The following is a 21793-nucleotide window of genomic DNA, read 5'->3' on the forward strand; positions in this document are numbered from 1 at the left end:
CTAAATTGTACACCACACTTTTTTTTAAGATTATCCGATTAGTCGATTAATCGAAACAATAATCGGCCAACTAATCGATTATGAAAATAATCGTTAGTTGCATCCCTAATAAATAAATAAATAAATATAATGTATTTCCCTCCCTCATCCCAGTGTCCCCCCTGTATTTCCCTCCCTCATCCCAGTGTCCCCCCTGTATTTCCCTCCCCCATCCCAGTGTCCCCCCTGTATTTCCCTCCCCCATCCCAGTGTCCCCACTGTATTTCCCTCCCCCATCCCAGTGTCCCCACTGTATTTCCCTCCCTCATCCCAGTGTCCCCCCTGTATTTCCCTCCCCCATCCCAGTGTCCCCCCTGTACTCCCCTCCCTCATCCCAGTGTCCTCCCCGTACTCCTCTGCCCTATCCCAGTGTCCCCCCTGTGATCTCCTCCCCCATCCCAGTGCCCCCCCCCGTACTCCTCTGCCCTATCCCAGTGTCCCCCCTGTGATCTCCTCCCCCATCCCAGTGCCCCCCCCGTACTCCTCTGCCCTATCCCAGTGTCCCCCCTGTGATCTCCTCCCCCATCCCAGTGCCCCCCCCCCGTACTCCTCTGCCCTATCCCAGTGTCCCCCCTGTGATCTCCTCCCCCATCCCAGTGCCCCCCCCCGTACTCCTCTGCCCTATCCCAGTGTCCCCCCTGTGATCTCCTCCCCCATCCCAGTGCCCCCCCCGTACTCCCCTCCCCCATCCCAGTGTCCCCCCCCGTGATCTCCTCCCTCATCCCAGTGTCCCCCCTGTGATCTCCTCCCCCATCCCAGTGTCTCCGCTGTGCTCCCATCCCAGTGTCCTCCCCGTACTCCTCTGCCCTATCCCAGTGTCGCCCCCTGTACTCCCCTCCCCCATCCCAGTGTCCCCCTGTACTCCCCTCCCCCATCCCAGTGTCCCCCTTGTGATCTCCTCCCCCATCCCAGTGTCCCCCTTGTGATCTCCTCCCCCATCCCAGTGTCCCCCTTGTGATCTCCTCCCCCATCCCAGTGTCCCCCTTGTGATCTCCTCCCCCATCCCAGTGTCCCCCTTGTGATCTCCTCCCCCATCCCAGTGTCCCCCCTGTATTTCCCTCCCTCATCCCAGTGTCCCCCCTGTATTTCCCTCCCTCATCCCAGTGTCCCCCCTGTATTTCCCTCCCTCATCCCAGTGTCCCCCCTGTATTTCCCTTCCTCATCCCAGTGTCCCCCCTGTATTTCCCTTCCTCATCCCAGTGTCCCCCCTGTATTTCCCTCCCTCATCCCAGTGTCCCCCCTGTATTTCCCTCCCTCATCCCAGTGTCCCCCTGTATTTCCCTCCCCCATCCCAGTGTCCCCCTGTATTTCCCTCCCCCATCCCAGTGTCCCCCCTGTACTCCCCTCCCTCATCCCAGTGTCCTCCCCGTACTCCTCTGCCCTATCCCAGTGTCCCCCCTGTGATCTCCTCCCCCATCCCAGTGTCCCCCCTGTACTTCCCTCCCCAGTTTCCCCCCCTGTGATCTCCTCCCTCATCCCAGTGTCCCCCCTGTGATCTCCTCCCCCATCCCAGTGTCCCCCTGTACTCCCCTCCCCCATCCCAGTGTCCCCCCTGTGATCTCCTCCCTCAACCCAGTGTGCCCGCTATGCTCCCATCCCAGTGTCCCCTCACCCTGTACTCCCCCCCCCCCCCCCCACCATCCCTGTGTTTCCCCCTGTACTCCCCTCCCCCATCCCTGGGTTCCCCCCTGTGCTCTCCTCCCTCATCCCAGTGTCCCCCCTGTGATCCCCTCCCCCATCCCAGTGTCCCCCCCGTGCCCCCCTCCCCCATTCCAGTGTCCCCCCTCCCTCATCCCAGTGCCCCCCCCCCCGTACTCTCCTCCCTCATCCCAGTGTCCCCCCTGTGATCTCCTCCCAGTGTCCCCTTTGTGATCTCCTCCCTCATCCCAGTGTCCCCTTTGTGATCTCCTCCCTCATCCCAGTGTCGCCCCCTGTACTCCCCTCCCTCATCCCAGTGTCCCCCCCGTACTCCCCTCCCCCATCCCAGTGTCCCCCCTGTGATCTCCTCCCCCATCCCAGTGTCCCCCTGTACTCCCCTCCCCCATCCCAGTGTCCCCCCTGTGATCTCCTCCCTCATCCCAGTGTCCCCGCTGTGCTCCCATCCCAGTGTCCCCCCACCCTGTACTCCCCTCCCCCATCCCTGTGTCCCCCCTTACTCCCCTCCCCATCCCAGTGTCCCCCCACCCTGTACTCCCCTCCCCAATCCCAGTGTCCCCCCTGTGATCTCCTCCCCCATCCCAGTGTCCCCCCTGTAATATCCTCCCCCATCCCAGTGTCCCTCCTGTGATCTCCTCCCCCATCCCAGTGTCCCCCCTGTGATCTCCTCCCCCATCCCAGTGTCCCCCCTGTGATCTCCTCCCCCATCCCAGTGTCCCCCCTCCCTCATCCCAGTGTCCCTCCCCCCCATATACTCCCCTCCCTTATCCCAGTGTCCCACCCTGTACTCCCCTCCCTCATCCCAGTGCCCCCCCATACTCCCCTCCCTCATCCCAGTGTCCCCCCTATGCTCCCAACCCAGTGTTCCCCCCATACTCCCCTCCCTTATCCCAGTGTCCCCCCCGTACTCCCCTCCCCCATCCCAGTGTCCCCCCCGTACTCCCCTCCCCCATGCCAGTGTCCCCCTCGTACTTCCCTCCCCCATCCCAGTGTCCCCCTGTGCTCCCATCCCAGTGTCCCATATGTGCACCCCCCCTTCTCTCTCTGTCACCTACCTCTGCTGCCCTTGCAATAAAATTGAAATCTGTATAATAATCTCAGAGAGGATGGGAAGGGTGCCTCTAAGACTTTTTTGAGTGTCCTGCCAGCACAATGCTAGCGGCCCAAAAGGGTAAAAAAAACGTCCGCAAAGCGCAGCTGCAGCCGCGCTTTGCTGGCGGTTCAGCGCCGCTGCCCATTTCAATGGGCAGGGGCGCTTTAGAAGCAGTGTATACACCGTTCCTACAGGGCCTCAAAGATGCGGCTAGCTGGACTTTTTTGCGCATCCTGCCAGCGCACCGCTCCAGTGTGAAAGCTTTCGCATTGGAGTGAGAAAATAGGCTCTTTCAGGGCATTTTGCAGGCACTATTTTGTAGCACCTACGAAGTACCTCAGTGTGAAAGTAGTCTAAGACCCCCTTTCACACTGAGGCGCTTTGCAGGCACTATAACGCAAAAAATAGCGTCTGCAGCGCGCCCTGAAAGAGCCTATTTTCTCACTCCAATGCGAAAGCTTTCACACTGGAGTGGTGCGCTGATAGGACATAGAAAATTCCTGCAAGCAGCATCTTTGAGGCGCAGTAGGAGCGGCTCCTAAAGCACCCCTGCCCATGCTAGCGGCTGAATAGTGCCGCTAAAAATAGCGGCGCTTTACTGCCGATGCCCCCACCGCCCCAGTGTGAAAGAGGCCTTAAAGTGGAGGTTCCCCTAAAAATAAACTTTTAACATTGCATTTATGAGATTAATGACAATTAGAATCGGCTGTTTTTTTAAAGAAAATACGTCCGTACATACCGTTTCCTATATGTGTTCTCACCGCCGCTTCCGGGTACGATGGTCGGGGCTGGCTGTTCCTAATTGACTGACGGGCATCCGACCGACGCATACATCGCGTCACGAGATGCCGAAAGAAGCCGAACGTCAGTGCGGCTCTATACGGCGCCTGCGCACCGACGTTCGGCTTCTTTCGGCACGTATTTTTTTTAAAAAAAACAGCAGATTCTAATTGTCATTAATCTCATAAATGCAATGTTAAAAGTTTATTTTTAGGGGAACCTCCACATCATGTGTGATTGTGCGTGTGTGCTAAGCAGACAGGGCCGCTGGTGATCCTACTCCCTCTCTCCCCCTGTACAGTGTCAGAGGCACTGGCGCAGCATTGACAGAGGACTGTATCTATTACAAGGAAACACCCCCTGCACTGCTGCGTGTCCCTAACCATCACAGTGCCACTGCCAGTGAGTGTGACCTGTATGTGTACCACTGTCTGATGTTCCATTCCACTCTGCCTTTCTGCCCAGTGCTGTGCCCATGATACACCGCACAATTCCTCTGCATTTATGGGTGCTGATATTGCCGCATTTATGGGTGCTGATATTGCCGCATTTATGGGTGCTGATATTGCCGCATTTATGGGTGCTGATATTTCCACATTTATGGGTGCTGATATTGCCGCATTTATGGGTGCTGATATTGCCGCATTTATGGGTGCTGATATTACCACATTTATGGGTGCTGATATTACCACATTTATGGGTGCTGATATTACCACATTTATGGGTGCTGATATTGCCACATTTATGGGTGCTGGTATTGCCGCATTTATGGGTGCTGGTATTGCCACATTTATGGGTGCTGGTATTGCCGCATTTATGGGTGCTGGTATTGCCACATTTATGGGTGCTGGTATTGCCGCATTTATGGGTGCTGGTATTGCCACATTTATGGGTGCTGATATTGCCGCATTTATGGGTGCTGGTAAGGCCATATTTATGGGTGATAAGGCCGCAATTATGGGTGCTTATATTACTGCAATCTTGGGTGTTTTTTTTTTTTGTTATGGTTATCTGAAAGATGGGTTTCAAATGTTTTCACAGGGGCGCAGTTTCAGTAGAAACGCCTCTCTCTCGCCGTTGCACCCTTTCTCTCTCTCGCCGTTGCACCCTTTCTCTCTCTCGCCGTTGCACCCTTTCTCTCTCTCGCCGTTGCACCCTCTCTCATCGTTGCACCCCTCTCTCTCACCATTGCAGCCCGGCCCCTCTCTGGCTCTCTCATGGATTTCTCTCTTTTTTTTTTTGGGCTGGTATATTAATACTGTGGGGCTGGTATGAAATTATTTCCAGGGCTGGTTTTCATTCCCAGTCCGGCCCTGACCCCGGCGGTGCTGGTAGCGCTTCCCCACATGCATGATATACCCCCCCCCCCCCCCCCCTGGGAGAAGTGCCCTCCCGGGGGGGGGGGTTACCTTGGAGGCACGCTCCCAAGTCCAGCATTCGGCGTCCATAGACACTGAATGTAGGACTCGCCCCCGGCACCTGCATGATTGGATTTGATTGACAGAAGCAGGAGCCAATGGCTGCGCTGCTATCTATCCAATCGAGCCGAGTCAATGGGTAGAGGGCATCTCCGCCATGGGAATAGGTGAGTTTCATGTGAGTAAAACAGGGGGGCTAGGGGGCCGGTCAGTGATAGAGGTTTTTTCTCCTTAATGCATAGGATGTATTAACGTGAAAAAACATGAGGGTTTACAACCCCTTTTAATGCATTCTATGCCCTTTAAGCTAAAAAAAAACTTCTGTGTGGTGCAGCCTCCCTGCACCCCCCTAATTACGGTACTTACCTGAGCCCCATCTCTCACCAGCGATGTCCACGAATTTCTAAGCTGTCAGGGACACTACTCCTAAATGACAGCAGCGGTGCCATTTGTTCCGGTGGCTGTCAATTAAAGTCAGTCAGCCAATCGGGGGAGAGGGGAGGGCAGGGTCAGGGCTCCGTGTATGAATGGACACACAGAGCTGTGACTCGGCTGCAGTGCCCCCATAGGAAGCTGCTGACTGTGGGAGCACTCGATAGGAGGGAGGGGCCAGGAGCACAAAGAGGGACGCGAGAAGAGGAGGATCTTGGCTGCTCTGTGCAAAACCAACTGCACAGAGGAGGGAAGTATAACATGTTATTTAAAAAAAAAAACAGAGACTTTACAATGACTTTAATAGTTTTTGAAATGGCTCTTGCTTTAAAAAAAGCACAAGAAAATCTCAAGAAAATGCATCCCTTTAAATTGTAAGCATGTGTTCACACTGGTCTGTTGCACTTCCTTGATAAAATATAATATACAGATTTATTGATACATACAATACCAACAGATCAATACAAACGGGTGCCATATTGTAAACAGATTTGTCGTTTTGAACATGATATATTCCATGACCAGGTACAATATTCCAAAAGTGATCCACACATAGTAGATGTGAGAATGCATCTTTATGATCCAACGCGTTTCACAAACATGCATTCACTTCCTATCGGGTTGATGCATACCCAAATATCTAAAAGTAAAACGGTCTTAAAATGCGTAACGAAGATGGTAAGATTCTAATAATACAAAATTTGAGAGTCCCATTAGGTTGCCCATACTTAGAAATCTGCTAAAACTAAGGTCACATGATCCTACTCCACTGGTACCTGCCAGGAATGTCAGGTACTTCATTACCTATTTGAAGACTTGTTTTACTTTTAGATGCAACCTCGGATTGCGAGTAATGCGGTTAACGAGCGTTTCGCAATACAAGCATTTTTTTTGTTGTCTCACAAAACAAGCAGGATTTAAGCCAATGCAGTGTGCAGTACCGCATTTGGCCAGAGGTGCAGGGGCGCCAGAGCAGAGCCGATCAGAGCTGTTCCGAAAAGGCCGAGCTGTCCCTGAGTATTTCTGAGGCTCTCCTGCTCCCCCCTACCTCTGGCCACTTGTGGTATTGCATGCCATAGAAGTCAATCCGGAACAAATTATTTAAGTTTCCATTGACTTCTATGGGGAAACTCGCTTTGATATGCGAGTGCTTTGGATTACGAGCATTCTAATTGAACGGATTATGCTCGTAATCCAAGGTTCCGCTGTATTTGGGTATGCATCAATCTCTGAGGAAACAAACGCATGTTCACGAAACACGTTGGATCATAACGATGCATGCTCACACCTACTTTGGACCACTTTTGGAATATTGTACCTGGTCATGGAATTTATCCAGTTCAAAACTACAAATCTGTTTACAATATGGTACCTGTTTTGTGTTGGTATTGTATGTATCGATCAATCAATCTGTATCTTATATTTTATCATTTAGGAGTGTTGCGCCTCATTTAAAGCCCCAAGGGCAATTTCAAGCTTTTTTTTTTGTTTTTGTTTAAAGATGTGGTACTCCCTTCCACAATTGGTGGTGTCAGTGGCAATTATCGTTTAATTAAAAAAAACTTAGATGGGCACCTTAACAAACTCAATATACAGGGATATGGGAAATTGGTTTTGACATAAACACACCCATAAACTGGGTGTGTTTAAACTGGATGGATTGGTGTCTTTATTCAACCTTCCAAACAATGTAAGTTTATTCTGATAGCAATGTTTGCGCTTTTCTGCAGTACTGGTGTTGGTGGATGTTTCCGTGAAGTGGATGAGAAAGTCTTTGCACTTGGAGGTCCTCAAATGTTTGTCCCAGAACCCAGCTGTCCCCAGCATCCTTGTACTGAACAAGGTAGGTCTTGGCACCAGGGCCGATCCGCCCTATAGGCTCACTATGCAAGCTGCTTAGGGCCCCGCAAAGCTGCGGAGGGCCCCCCAAATTACTACAGGCTCTGCCTGGTGAGAAGTCATTTTCGGCCCCTCACCCTGCAGATGTGTTTATTTGTATATTCAGATCTACATCTACATCTACAGATATCCAGACATCTTATAGAAAGTATTGGGATCACAGCACTAAAGTTCACTGTAAGTAGGCTAAGACCCTATTCACATTTGCGTACTATATTGTTTGTCAGCCGTATACCAATTTGACAGCAGTGCGCATGCACAGCCCCATACACCCACTCGCAGCTTTCAGAGCCATGCACCTGCACTCACACAGCTGTCAAATTGGGGGCAGTTTCTCTGTCTGTGCAGCTGCTGCTTCCCTATTGAAATAAATGAGATTGCCTGCATGGGGATGCACAGAACAAACGGGCAAACACATTGATCGCACAGACATATGCTATAGTACGCCTATGTGAACGAGGCCTAATACATACAATCCTGATCTGCTGATATCTGTGTTCACCCTAAAACCAATCCCCAAAAAACCTTAAAGGGGTTGTAAAGACAAAACTATTTTCCTCTTAAATTAAAGTCTGACAGAAGCTGATAAAGTAAAAAGTAATGTTTTGCATTATAACTAGTTTGATACCTGTTAAAAAGGAGCCGTTTTATTCACCTCCAGCACTCCTGAATCATTATTCTCACTGACTTCCTGGTTTGCGGTGCGCATTCATTCTTGCTACATCACGGCCTAATAGGAACTACAGTTCCCATCAGGCTTAGCCTCCATGCCTGTGAGGGATAAGAGAGCATCTTCACGCAGGGCTGTAGTCATAGGGAGGGGGTGAGCACATTCTGCTTTCCACCATGCAAAACGGCTCAGATGCTGGTGAAAAGCAAGAAGAGGAGTGACAGGAAATGGCATTTTCAAACCTGAATTACTGTATTTTGGAGGTCAAAAGGAAAAACGAGGTAAGTGATATTTAAATGCTCTAGCTTACAGCAATCAATTGATCTAATAAAAAACGAACCTTTAGTGTTCCTTTTAGGCTTGAGAAGACCTATAAAAAAGAGTGAAAATGTATAGGAAATATAAATACAATTAAACTAAAGTGCAAAACACAGTTGTTATACCAATAACAAATTAATCATGAATGGTGCATAAATAATGCAAAAAAACTGTCCAAAAAGTGAAAAATTCCAAAGGAATAGGGTGACAACCACTCCAAATCTTCACCGGTGACTTTACCTTTAAATAAGTGATCCCTCCACCGTTAAGAATGGCTACTCTCACCTTAAGGTATGGACCCCTGTTTTACCAGGCAGTCATACCAGCAGAAATCGATAGACAGATTGGTGCAATATGTGGATAGCAAACATCTTGGGCTCGGCAGTATTGAGATCGAGAATAAGAGAAAAAACAGATCTAAGTGCTCTCTGCTTTAAAAACGGCTTAGGTTTATTAAAAAGGCATTAACAGACTAATCGCGTTAGCCCGAAAGGCAAAACGTCAGAAAGGAATTCCACACAACATGTGTCTTCTCAGAGATGGCAGCAAGCGACTTCAGGCTCCTTCTCCCGTACGCGTTACGTTGTAGCAACTTCCTCAGAGTGGACCAGAATCCCTCCTGAGATGTGTGCAAACCTGGTAACCAACGACAAGAAACATTTTACCTCTGTGATTACCAACAAGGGTTTCTCCCCCAAGTACTAAGTCATGTTTTTCTTGGGGATCAAATGCTTATTTTACTCACTGAACTGCAACTCCATTTATAACATTTGTACCATGTGTTTTTTTTGGATTTTTGGTTGATATTCTGTCTCAATCATTTTAAATACACCTATGATAAAAATTATAGACCCTTCATTTCTTTGTAAGTGGGCAAAATTACAAAATCTGCAGGGGATCAAATAATAAATTTCCCCACCGTATGCGCTTTTGCGGCACCTTTCCAGCGTAACAGAAGCTCATGAAAAGTATTGCCTTGCCTATGTCATAAGTCCATATAAAGAGTTACGCTAATAATAATATTGAGTCAAACACCAGTGGTAAAGGTAAAGTCCCAATGGGATGAAATGGGTTTCTTGGAGAACATCCGCACCATCTGCCACCTTTAATTAGGTGATCCTTTGACAGTCGCCTTCACCATAGGCAAAGAGCTCGCTTACCAGCATACCTCCCATCACGGAAGGTTAGTGACATTTGTGGCTCTAATCCCAGCCAGGGCCTTTAACTGCATCAGGAGCCTCTTGGGGCATGTAGACCCACTGTCCAGGTAACGATATCACAAATGGTCCCAAAATACAAAAGGCTCACCATAGTATAAAAATCCTTTAAAAACTTTATTTAGGGTATACAATATTGCACTTACAGCAAGAAGAACATGTATTCACATTAGGAATGAAACAAGCTGGTCGGCTAATCGCAGCTACTCATCCGTCCGGACTACATCATCTTCTGACGAAACATGTAGGGCAGAGTGACATGCTGACGTTGTCATGTTTTTTTCAATCCCGGAAGGACGGATAGCTGCGATTAGCCAGCTGGCTTGTTTTGTTCCTAATGCGAATACATATTCTTCTTGCTGTTATGCCGTGTACACACCAGCGGCCCGTTTTTTCAGTGCTCATGTGCCGATGACGTTGGTAGCAAGTTTAGGAGATATTCACGGTACCTACAGGTAAGCCTTGTTATGGGCTTACCTGTAGGTAAAAGTAGTGTAACAGGGTTTACAACCACGTTTATATGTGCTGCACTGAAATTTAGAGGAACACTTTGAAAAATGCAATGTGTTTTTATGCACTATAGTGTGAAAAGGCCCAAAGTGAAATGTTGTTTACTTTGGACTTTTTGTTTTAGGTACATACTCTGGAAGAAAAATATTGCATCATAAATTTTTTGGGGCCTGTAGCAAGAGATAACCTTTATCTCCAGTGCCTTGCCATGTGTCCTATTAACCATTTCATATATTCGAGTTTCATGCAGTGGCAACTCCCCTCACCATCCTTCTTACATTTAACTAGACGCTTACTAATCATTTTCGTGAATTTACGTCTAACTTTCTGTGCAGGTACTGCTTTAAACAACACTATGAAAAAGCATTGTATTTCTTAGGCTGGGTTTCCTTTTTGGTGACAACAGAGGACCCATGCCTGTATATTGTGCTGAAATAACCATTTGTAGTCCTCATTGGAAGCCAGGGTAACAAACCAGGAAAGCAGTTGCGTTTGTTTACATATAACTTTTATAAGTCTTCTCTATTAACCACTTAACTACCATTACAAGTTCTTCAAAGGCGGATCAATGGCACTTTATTAACCCCATGCTGTTTATTAACCGCACTGGATAAATAACCATTAGACGGCTGATCCACCCGGTGATTGCTGTGTACCGAGCTGTCATTAGATAGCTGGTAACACAGAGACATTGAACCCTGCTGATCCGAAGGGCTGGGTACCATGTGATTGGCCAAACACACGTTTTTGTTTACAGTGCTGATCCCTCCTGTTCCCCCTTAGGGCCCTTTCACATGTACGGACCGTATGTCCGCATTTTCATCCGTCCGTTTGCGGATGAAAACGGGACATACATGGGTCCCTATGTGATTATGGGTGTCAGCGGATGAACATCCGCTGACACCCGTAATTTGTCCGCCTCCGCAAAGATCCGCATTTGCAGACAGAAGAAATCCTATTTTTCTTCCGTCTGCCGGATCGGATGAACACGGACATACGGTCCGTGTTCGTCCGATTCCTCATAGGGGAGAGCGGAGGAAACACAGGGCGGTCCCTGCACAGTGTGCGGGGACCGCCCTGTCAGCTGCCAGCTCAGCGGGGATTTTACGGAGGATCCCCGCTGAGCTTTGCGGACACACGGAGCGGATCATTACTGATCCGCTCCGTGTGAAAGGGCCCTTACAATAGGGGAAGGAGAGAGATTGAGTGTTTTGTGAATGGGCACGGAATGAATGGATCAGCAGCTACAAATCCATATATTCTGTTTCAGTAACACAGAGATCTTCCTAATAAAGCGGAACTTTTTTTTTTTAACAGTAAAAGAATAAAGCGGAACTTTAAAGCGGTAGTAAAGTCCTTTATTTGTACCTACAGGTAAGGCTATAATAAGGCTCACCTGTAGGTACAGCGAATGGCTCTTAAACGTGCACCATATAGGAGATATTCACATTGGTAGCATCCAGTGATGTCACCGGCACATGCACACTGCACCCTGAATAGAAAGTACACTCAATTGTGCCGTGAATTTAGAGTGCTATGCCGTGACCGTGGTTCCTGCACGCCCACTCAAGCGTCAGTATTGCGGGACCCTGAAAGGAAGACCAGGTGGAGACGGAAGCCTTGTCAGTGGTGACAGTGCACCGCTGGATTGATCCACTTTAGAGGTACAGTGAGGAAAAAAGTATTTGATCCCCTGCTAATTTTGTATGTTTTCCCACTGAGAAAGAAATGATCAGTCCTATCATTTTAATGGTAGGTTTATTTTAACAGTGAGAGACAGAATAACAACAAAAATATCCACAAAAACGCATTTAAAAAAAGTTATAAATTGATTCGCATTTTAATGAGTAAAATAAGTATTTGGCCCCTTCGCAAAACATGACTTGGTACTTGGTGGATAAACCCTTGTTGGCAATCACAGAGGTCAGAAGTTTCTTGTAGTTGGCCACCAGGTTGGCACACATCTCAGGAGGGATTTTGTCCCACTCCTCTTTGCAGATCCTCTCCAAGTCATTAAAGCGGAGCTGCTGACTTTTAATATATAGACACTTACCTGTCCAGGGAGTCAGCAACCCAGTTGATCTTCAAATCAGCTGTTGGGTGCAACTGCCACCATTGCCGATAAGGGAACCTGGCAGTGAAGCCTTTTGGCTTCACAGCTGGTTCCTTACTGCGCATGTGTGCTGCGCTTTCTAATTGGCGCAGCAGAGGAAGGAGGAGGGCAGAACTTCCGAGAGGCAGCGCCGCTGCGCCATCCCTGGAAGTGGGGAAGGGGACCTGTCAAATACAGGTCTCTGTTTCTGTTATACCTGAAGAGTTCCACATGTACTGGCACTTTAAGGCTGGCTCCACCCAGCAGTGATGACAAGGGTCAAGGGGCATAGTAGCCATCTTAGAGAGAGCACATGTAAGAAGCAGAGATATGTATTGTCCTGAGATGCATGTTGCAGTGTACAGCCTGTACTGAATAAACATCCATTGTTCCAGACCAGAGTCTTGTGTCCCTCACAACACAGAGGATATAACAGTTTCCCCCTCTCCCCCCCCCCCCCTGAAAGGTGCCAAATGTGACACCGGAGTAGGCGAATAACCGTAAGTTTCACTTTTGGGTGGAACTCTCGTTTTAAGATTTCAAAGCTGACATTTGGTAACTCGAACCTTTACCTCCCTCAATACATTTTATGCTTCTTCTTGAGGCACTCCTTTGTTGCCTTGGCCATGTGTTTTGAGTCATTGTCATGCTGGAATACCCATCGGCGACCCATTTTCAAAGCCTTGGCTGAGGGAAGGAGGTTCTCGCCCAAGATTTGATGGTACAGGGCCCCATCCATCGTCCCTTTGATGCAGTGAAGTTGTCCTGTCCCCTTAGCATAACCCCCCCCCCTCAGTCCTTCACGGCGTAGTGTGTTACCAATTGTTTTCTTGGTGACTATGGTCCCAGCTGCGTTGAGATCATTGACACGATTCTCCCATGTAGTTCTGGGCTGATTCCTCACCATTCTCCTGATCATTGAAACTCCACGAGGTGGGATCTTGCATGAAGCCCCAGACCGAGGGGAGATTGACAGTTATTTTGTGTTTCTTCCATTTGTGAATAATCTCACCAACTGTTGTCACCCTCTCACCAAGCTGCTTGGCGATGGTCTTGTAGCCCATTCAAGGCTTGTGTATGTTTAAAATCTATTCCCTGAAATCCTTGGACAGCTCTTTTGTCTTGGCAATGGTGTAGAGATTGGATACTTACCTGGCAGGGGAGACACCATGATCATGAAGGCGGTTTTCCCAGGGCGAGGCTCGGCTATTGCACACTCTAGGCCGTGCTGATCGTGGTTGTCTTCCCTGCCGCTTCTCGGCCTTTTGGCTAGGACTGGGTGTGGTATCTGTCCTCATCAGTTGTCAGCGGAGCGCTGAAGCACCTCCTACATGGGGAGGGTGGATGCAATCCAATGACGTCATTGCACCTGGAAGGATGGTTTCAGCAGGGACTACGCTGTGCTGCCCGACAGAATACTGGGGGGCCGGCCCATGGTTGAGTCTGAGCCATCTGGAAGGGTGCTCCTGGTGAGGATGGGTACTGTGCTTGGTCTTGGTCTTTTTGCCGAGTTCTAGTCTGGCCTTCTGGCTGGCTGGTGTAAGTGCTATCTCTGTCAGCGATCTGGTTGGAGGAGCCGGTAATGCCCTGGGGTATGACGGGGGTAGGACCGTGCAAATCCGCCGGGTTGGCTGGCAGGGGTGGAGGGGCTGCACTGGCCGGTCGGGGGGTCGGATATGGAACGAAAAGCCTATGGTGCATGTGCCCCTGGAGTGGCAGTCCAGGGGTATCTGAAGATCACTGTGTGTGAGGGACACATTGATTGAAGGATACCACGGTCACTGCACCAGATACACGCTTTTTTTTAGCACCTGCCTCCTGGGGCCGGGCCTTTTGGCTAGGACCGGAGGAATTTTTTATTCCTGGCCGGAGGGCCTGGTCATTGTTTTCACCACAATGGCCACTTCTTTCACTCTCCTCTCCACTATCCCTTCCCCCACTTTATTTTATTTAAGCCTGTGTTTGTCACTTTTTTGTCTTTTTTTGTTGTGCACGTTTTGTCTCACTGTGTGATTAGTAGGGTGCGGTCCTCGGGCCAGCCCTGAACGTCTTGGGAGTGGGTGGACATGGCCTTCTGGCTTAGTTCGCCTGCTCTCATGGGGTCTCCCTTCGGGGAGCCCCACCTAGTACTGGGAGGGTTCTGTTTCGGCAGTCCCTCCGAGGAAGTTGGGTCCGTGTCGGCTTCGGTTGCTCGGACCACAGTACCTCAGTCCCCGTCTGGAGCCTAACGCCCCGGGGGATCAGGGTTATGGGTCCCTCTTCACAGGAGGACCACTTGACGTTGCACCCGTCTGCACGTTTTTGTGAACACTCTTTATGTGTGTGCACATTTTTTCTGCACCGGGTGGAGTTTTTTGGGTGTGTTCACACGCCATAGGCTTTTCAAAAAAAAAAAAAAAAATGGTGTAGAGATTGGAGGGCCGGCCAATGTATTGCACATTGGTCACTTTACCTCACTCTCCCATCTTCCTTCTCCCCACTTTCCTTTTTTATTTTTCCCCGTGTTTGTTTGTTTTGTCACTTTTTTTTGTTTGGTGCTTGGCACTTTATGTGTGGCGAGTAGGGTGCTGGTCCTCGGGCCTGCCTCTGAAAGTCTTGGGAGTTGGTGGACCCGGCCTTCTGGCTAAGTTCGCCGGCTCTCATGGGGTCTCCCTTCGGGGGAGCCTCACCGAGGAGGGTTGTGTTTCGGCAGTCCCTCTGAGGATGTTGGGTCCTTGTGGCTTCGGCTGCTTGGACCAAGATGGGTCCATATGGCTTCGGCTGTATGGACCACAGTAACTCTAGTCCCTGTCAGTAGCCTAACGCCCCGGGGGATCAGAGACGGGTCCTCTTCGGAGGACCACTGACGTATGCACCCGTCGCAGTTTTTTGTGATTTCACTCTTTAGGTGTGTGCACATTTTTTTCTGCACCGGGTGGAGTTTTTGGGTTGTGTTTTGCACGCCACAGGCTTTTCAACAGAAAAAAAAAAATGGTGTAGAGATTGGAATCTGATTGGACAGGAATCTGGACAGTTATTTTTTATACAGGTTACAAGCTGGACTAGGAGCACTCCTTTTAAGAGTGCTAATCTCAGCTCGTTGCCTGTATAGAAGACACCTGGGAGCCAGAAATCTTTCTGATTTGATGGGGGATCAAACACTTTTTTCACTCATTAAAATGCAAAGCAATTTACAACTTTTTTTAAATGCATTTTTCTGGATATTTTCCCCTCACTCTAAGTCTGTCATAATGTGTTTAATATGCCATGCATACTAGCACATTAGGACATTAAAGCGGAGCTCCTCCGTGTTTTTTTTTTTTTACCTAGCAATCTTGCTAATAACATGCTTCCTGTCGCTGGTCTTCAAACATGTCTGCCGTTTTTCATCTCTTATGAATGGGGGATGATGGGATTAGTAGTTTACATAAGAAAACTATGATTGTTTTGCATTCTGTCATAGAAAGTGATAAGGACATTGCATTGCTTGCAAGATCAACGGGTATTTTTCTGTACTTGCTAAAAATGTCAGACTGAAAAAGGAAAACAAATACTGCCAGGGCCGCCATCAGGGGGGTACAGGCCGTACACCTGTCAGGGGCCCGGGGGTCCCCAGGGGCCCGGATGACAACCCCCTTTAAAAAAAAAATAATAATAATTTTAATATATTTTTATTTTATTTTTTATTAAAGGGTCAATTATTTATTTTTATTTATATATATATATATATATATATATATATATATATACACATTTTTTTTATTATTAAAGGGCTCAGAGGTCCCCATGTTGCAAACCCCCCCCCCCCCTTTTTTTTTTTTTTTATAAATGTTTTTATTTTTGTTTATATTTTTTTTATTAAAGGGCCCAGAGGTCCCCAGGGCCCTGGATGGCAACCCCCCCCCTTTTTTTTATAAATGTTTATTTTTTTGTATATATATTTTTTTTATTAAAGGGCCCAGAGGTTTATTTTTTTTTTTTTTATTAAAGGGCCCAGAGGTCCCCAGATGGCAACCCCTCTTTTTAAAAAAAAAAAAAAAAATATATATATATATATATATATATATATATATATATATATATATATTCTTTCTTTTTTTTTTTCTTTCTATTAAAGGGCCCAGAGCTCCCCAGGGCCCCGGATGACTACCCCCCCCCCCCTTTTTTTATATATAATTTCCTTTATTTCTTCTTTTTTTTTTTTTTTGTAAAGGGGCCCCCCCGCTTCTCAATTCACAGCAGCCCCCCCGCTTCTCAATTTCAGGCGGCAGCACCCCCCGCCCCCGGTTCTCTGCTCCAAGGGGCCCATGCCTGAAGCTGTGTAAGGGGCCCCATAATTCCTGATGGCGGCCCTGAATACAGCCTCTGCATAAAAGGACTGGTAAGCTGCAATATTTGACATTTTTGTTCTTGGGTTTAGTTCTAATTTCAATGACTGTTGAAGTCCCAGACATGCTTTCCCTGGTAGCATTGTAAGTTCCGCACATTCTTATGTACAGTACAGAAATTATTACATCTTGATTCTCTTACTTCAGGTTGACCTGTTAAAGGATAAAGGCAGTTTGTTGGAGATCACAGAAACACTGACTGAAGGAATGGTGAAAGGGAAGAAAGCTGAAGTTCAGTCTGCGATAAAAAGTTCTCATAAAACAACAAAAACGGAAGATGCCAGATTTGTAAAGAAAGATGAAGTTGTCCAGAACAGCACTGAGCAGTCACAGGGATCTTTATTACCAGATCCATCCTCGGACGTCCCTGCAGATCTTACCAAGAGGGAATTGACCCGAAAAGACTCAGAGAAGGTTGGGTGGGCCCATTTTCAAGAGGTTTTCATGCTTTCAGCCATAAATGGAGATGAAGTAGAGACGCTAAAGGTAAAGTACATTGTTTAATCACATAAATTAAATAGGGCTGTTACTGATAAAAATTTTCATGTTCGATTAATCGTTTTTTTGATCGATTAGTCGACTAATTTCGATTAATTATAAAGCACATACATTTTTCGGATCACCACCATATATAGTCCCCACTGTAATATCCACAGACATCTCCCCCCCCCCCACTGTAATATCAACAGACATCTCCCCCCCACTGTAATATCCACAGACATCTCCCCCACCACTGTAACATCCACAGACATCTCCCCCACCACTGTAACATCCACAGACATCTCCCCCCCCACTGTAACATCCACAGACATCTCCCCCCCCCCCCCACTGTAACATCCACAGACATCTCCCCCCCCCCCCACTGTAACATCCACAGACACCCCCCCCCACTGTAATATCCACAGACACCCCCCCCCCCCCACACTGTAATATCCACAGACCCCCCCCCCCCACTGTAATATCCACAGACACCCCCCCCACTGTAATATCCACAGACACCCCCCCCACTGTAATATCCACAGACACCCCCCCCCCACTGTAATATCCACAGACACCCCCTCCCCCACTGTAATATCCACAGACACCCCCTCCCCCACTGTAATATCCACAGACACCCCCCCCCCCCCCACTGTAATATCCACAGACATCCCCCCCCCACTGTAATATCCACAGACATCCCCCCCCCCACTGTAATATCCACAGACATCCCCCCCCCACTGTAATATCCACAGACATCCCCCCCACTGTATAGGAAGATTAGTGCTTGCTTAGTCTTACCAGAGAAGCCGGCCGAACACGAGCAGTTTGGGCCATCGAGCATGTGCCGACCATAGCTGCACGCTGGGTCGTCCACGACATGACCGTCGCTCTACGGGTGTCCGGTGAGCTATACGCTCCAGGGCTTGCTTAAGGACCGGTCTACAGGGCCGAGTCGCAGTAGCCTGGCCGACAGTCATCTCTATTACTATGCCGCTGATGCACAATCCAGGATGCTTCCAGTAAACCCACAGGAAGGGTAAGTAGCTACTACCTTGCTTTAGCAAGAAGACAGAGCTGGGCATCCTTGGAGAGGTGAGTAAAGGGCCTTATCCCCCTTCTCCCCTTCCCCCCTCCTCCTCCTAGGCTCTCTGAGCTAGCTGCTGGGCAGGAGCTTCACTTGGGGAACCATAAGTCACTAAATCGGTGTATAAGCTGCATAAGAGATTCTGTTTACCTGTGTGTCCTGCTCCATGCTGTCGGCGGCCATGTTTGGTGTATCCATGCTGTTTTTCTTTACTTGCACGATGTATAAAGCCGCATAAGAGATTCTGTTTTTCTGTGTGTCTTGCTCCATGCTGTCGGCGGCCATGTTTGGTGTGTCCATGCTGTATTTCTTTACTTGCACAATGTATAAAGCCACATAAGAGATTCTGCTTTCCTGTGTGTCTTGCCCCATGCTGTTGACGCCCAGGTTGGTGTCCATGCTGTATTTCTTTTCTCACTGGCGGCCATCTTCTGTAAGCCGCATTTTTCTGGCGATTTCTGGAGGTGTACTGACTGCTGCATTACTCTGCTGCACTGTGGTTTTCTGCCCTGTTGGCCTCTAGTGTCAGATCAGCGGCCATTGTACCATGGATCAGACCATTTAAAAAAAATGGAAGATGAACAGATGCACGCTGGGACTGAGCAGTCTGAAAGACTGACAAAAATCGCAGCCCCACAAACAGCCTTCGATCCCAGCTGTGAAGAGCACAGATCGACAGACACACTCTGCAGTAGGGGTGCTGAATATAATCGTTGCATTGAGGCACTGCGATTCGGGGGCCCCCGATGTGGCATCGATGCATGTGCCCCCAAAAATCGATGTCAGGTGACGTCATCCCGACTTGCCCCGCCCCTCCCCGGGAGAGTGCTCCGAGCGTGTGTATTAAAATACTGGTTTTGCAATACATGCCGCTAAAATACATTAAGTGGCCACTGCTGCATGTGCTTTTCAAAATATACTGTGTTTTCATACCTATATTGCTGTCTGTAGATTCCTCTCATGTGACTGTTCGCTCCGGCCCGCCTCTCACCTCCCACGTCTCTCCTGACGTCAGCCCCGCCCGCCTCTCTTCTCATCTGATAGCTACAGTACAGTCGGTGGGCGGGGCTGAGAACTCCCACTGACGTCGGGGAAGAGGAGAACGAGAGGCGGCACAAACAGGACCGAGTCACACGTGCGGAATATAGAGAGCAGCATACTCAGACAGAAATGCAGGTATGAGAAGCTGCATATATTTTAAAAAGCACATGCAGCGAAGGCCACTTAATGGATTAGAACAGCATGTATTACAAAACGCAAAACACTTTTGAAAACAGGTATTCTTAGTTACAGCAGTATGATTTCTCCTCCTCCATGTGCTCTGTGTTAACATTTCCCTGGGCTCCTAAATTTGCACATGCCATTGTGTTAACCTACTAGTGTGCTGGAATGTGCGAATTTGGGAGCCCAGGGAAATTTCAACACCGAGACAGTACAGGGAACTTGCTGTGAATTCTAATCCCTCCTGATCTCCCAGCAGCCACATGCGTATATTCCTGTACCCTGTAGTGCACCAGATTAGTGCACTTTTTATAGTGGAGTTCCACCGTTTTTTAGTTTAGTAAAAGTCAGCAGCTACCAAAAGTGTACCTGCTGACTTTTATTAAACCGACACTTGCCCGTCCCTCAGGCCAGCGAAGCGGCCGCACAGAGCCCCGTACCTTTCCCTGCTCCTCTCCTCAACGCCAACATATCTACTGTGGGCACCCGGCCATGATAGCTTATGTCTTCATGGCCAGGTGCGCACTGTAATCTGCCATTGGCCAGCCAATCCTCTGGGACCTGTGTCCCAGAAGATCGCTGGCAGGGAGGGGCCACCTAGGGCGACAGGAGGAGTCACCTAGGCGGCCAGGACAGGAAGTCCCACTAAAAAGCGGACCCCCCCCCACAAAAAAAATGACATGCCAAATATGGCATGTCAGGGGGCGAGAAGTGCTTAAAGCAGAAGTTTCACTTTTGGGTGGAACTCCACTTTAAGGGAGTGAGGTTATTTTTTTTAAAAGCAGAGTTCAGTAAAAAAAATATTAAAAGTCAGCAGCTACAAAAAAAAGTGTATCTTCTGACTTTTAATAAAAAGACACTCACCTGTACCACAATCCAGCAATGTGGCCACCCAAACACTCCATTCTGTCCACGACACTGGCAATACTACTGTGGGCATCCGGCTGTGACAGCTTGCAGCTTCACAGCCAGGTGTGTATGTCTCACTGCGCTGTCCAGCATAGCCGGGCAATCTTCTGGGACCTGTGATATGTCTCAGAAGATTGCAGGGAGGAAGGCGGCCCAACCGGAAGTGAGAGCTCGTCGGTAATCTTGATGCATCGCAGACTCAAATCGAATTGTTGACCAGATAATCGGAATCAAATCTAATCATGAGACCGGTGAAGATGCGCATCCCTACTCTGCAGGCAGCAGCTTTGCTAGCTAAACCATCTATTACGGTTCCTGGCTGGTGAGTCCTCGGGGGGGGGGGGGGGGTTCCCTAGTCTCTGCTGCAGCCAGGAATAGTGGGTTACTTGTTTGGGGGTCCCTGTGTCAGGTGTGTATACAGCATGGAGTCTTCGTAGCCAAGGTGGAAGCAGCGCGTGGGAGAATAGGGGCTAGAAACCGCCCCGTCCCTCCACCATCTGCTGGGGACAACTCAGATGCGTTGCCGGGTCCAGCTAGCACTCATGACCCTGGCCCTGAGGTATCTGAAGATGGGGACCAAGAACCCTCTTAAAGAGAGTTTCTTGAAAAGATGGACCTCGCCCCCGATAGTGGACCCTCCTGTGTCCATATTAAACAAGCTCCACCATACCAGTGGAGGGGGCTCCTGCCTTCAAGGACCCTGCGGACGAGAAGGCTGAGGCGATCACCCGCAACCTGTACACGGTAGTATGTTGACGTGGCTGTTATGTCAGTTAAGACCGATTCTGAGCTGGCAGCATTGTCATGAAAGGCTCCCTATTGATCTTCCACAAGGATAAGGTGGTGCTGCATCCGCAGCCTTTTTTCTTCCTAAGGTCATTTCGACCTTCCATCTCAAGGAGGACATTGTACTGCCATACTTGTGTCCTCATCCGTCGAATCCGAAGGAGACGACGTGGCATCCCTTGGACGTTGTCCGAGCTCCGAGAATATACTTGTCTGTTTCTGCTCCGTTCCGGAGTTCAGACTCACTGTTTGTTTTGGTGGCTGGTCCCAAGAAGGGCCCAGCAGTCTCTTCGGCCACCATTTCGAGGTGGACCCGACAGATCATGATCAGGCTTACGCCATAAAGGGTCGGGCGCCTCCCTATCACGATGCATTCGACTAGGGCAATGGTGCCTTTTGGGTTTTCTGACATCTAGTGTCTGTTTCCCAGGTGTGTAAGGTGGCGACCTGGTCGCCCCGGTCACACTTTCACTAAACTTTACAAGTTGATGCGAGTGCATCTTCGTATGCTTCTTCGTCCGCAAAGTTTTGCAGGCGGCTGTTTAGAGTTACAACTCCTCAGTTAAGGAGCTCTGTTTTTGGGTGAAGTTTATTTTTATGCTTCCCACCCCTCATTTTGACACTGCTTTGGGACGTCCCACTATGTCAAGATTAAGGCTGTGTCCATCCATGAACAAAAGAGAAAATAGGATTTTATGCTCACCGTAAAATCTCTTTCTCCGAGTTCATGGATGCACACAGCACCCACCCCTCTTTGTCTGTACTGCTTGCTACGAACTGAATTGCTTGGTGCAGGCTGAGGGGATATAGTCAGTGGGACCG

The 21793-nt window shown here is 48.8% G+C and overlaps 1 protein-coding gene and 1 non-coding gene across 2 annotated transcripts in view; both read left to right on the top strand.

Annotated features, from left to right (window-relative positions):
* ERAL1 (Era like 12S mitochondrial rRNA chaperone 1) overlaps positions 1-21793 on the top strand; it is a 54505-nt gene that overhangs the window by 25272 nt on the left and 7440 nt on the right. Inside the window, exons 7-8 of the mRNA XM_040338531.1 lie at positions 7149-7261; positions 16639-16977. Of these exons, the coding sequence (XP_040194465.1) occupies positions 7149-7261; positions 16639-16977 (452 nt within the window). The remainder of the gene's footprint in view (positions 1-7148; positions 7262-16638; positions 16978-21793) is intronic.
* On the top strand, positions 13269-13427 carry LOC120929859. The gene has a single exon (XR_005747527.1). It is a non-coding gene; the product is annotated as a U1 spliceosomal RNA (small nuclear RNA).

Source organism: Rana temporaria, chromosome 2 (genome assembly GCF_905171775.1).
Source record: "Rana temporaria chromosome 2, aRanTem1.1, whole genome shotgun sequence".
Lineage (NCBI taxonomy): Eukaryota > Metazoa > Chordata > Amphibia > Anura > Ranidae > Rana > Rana temporaria.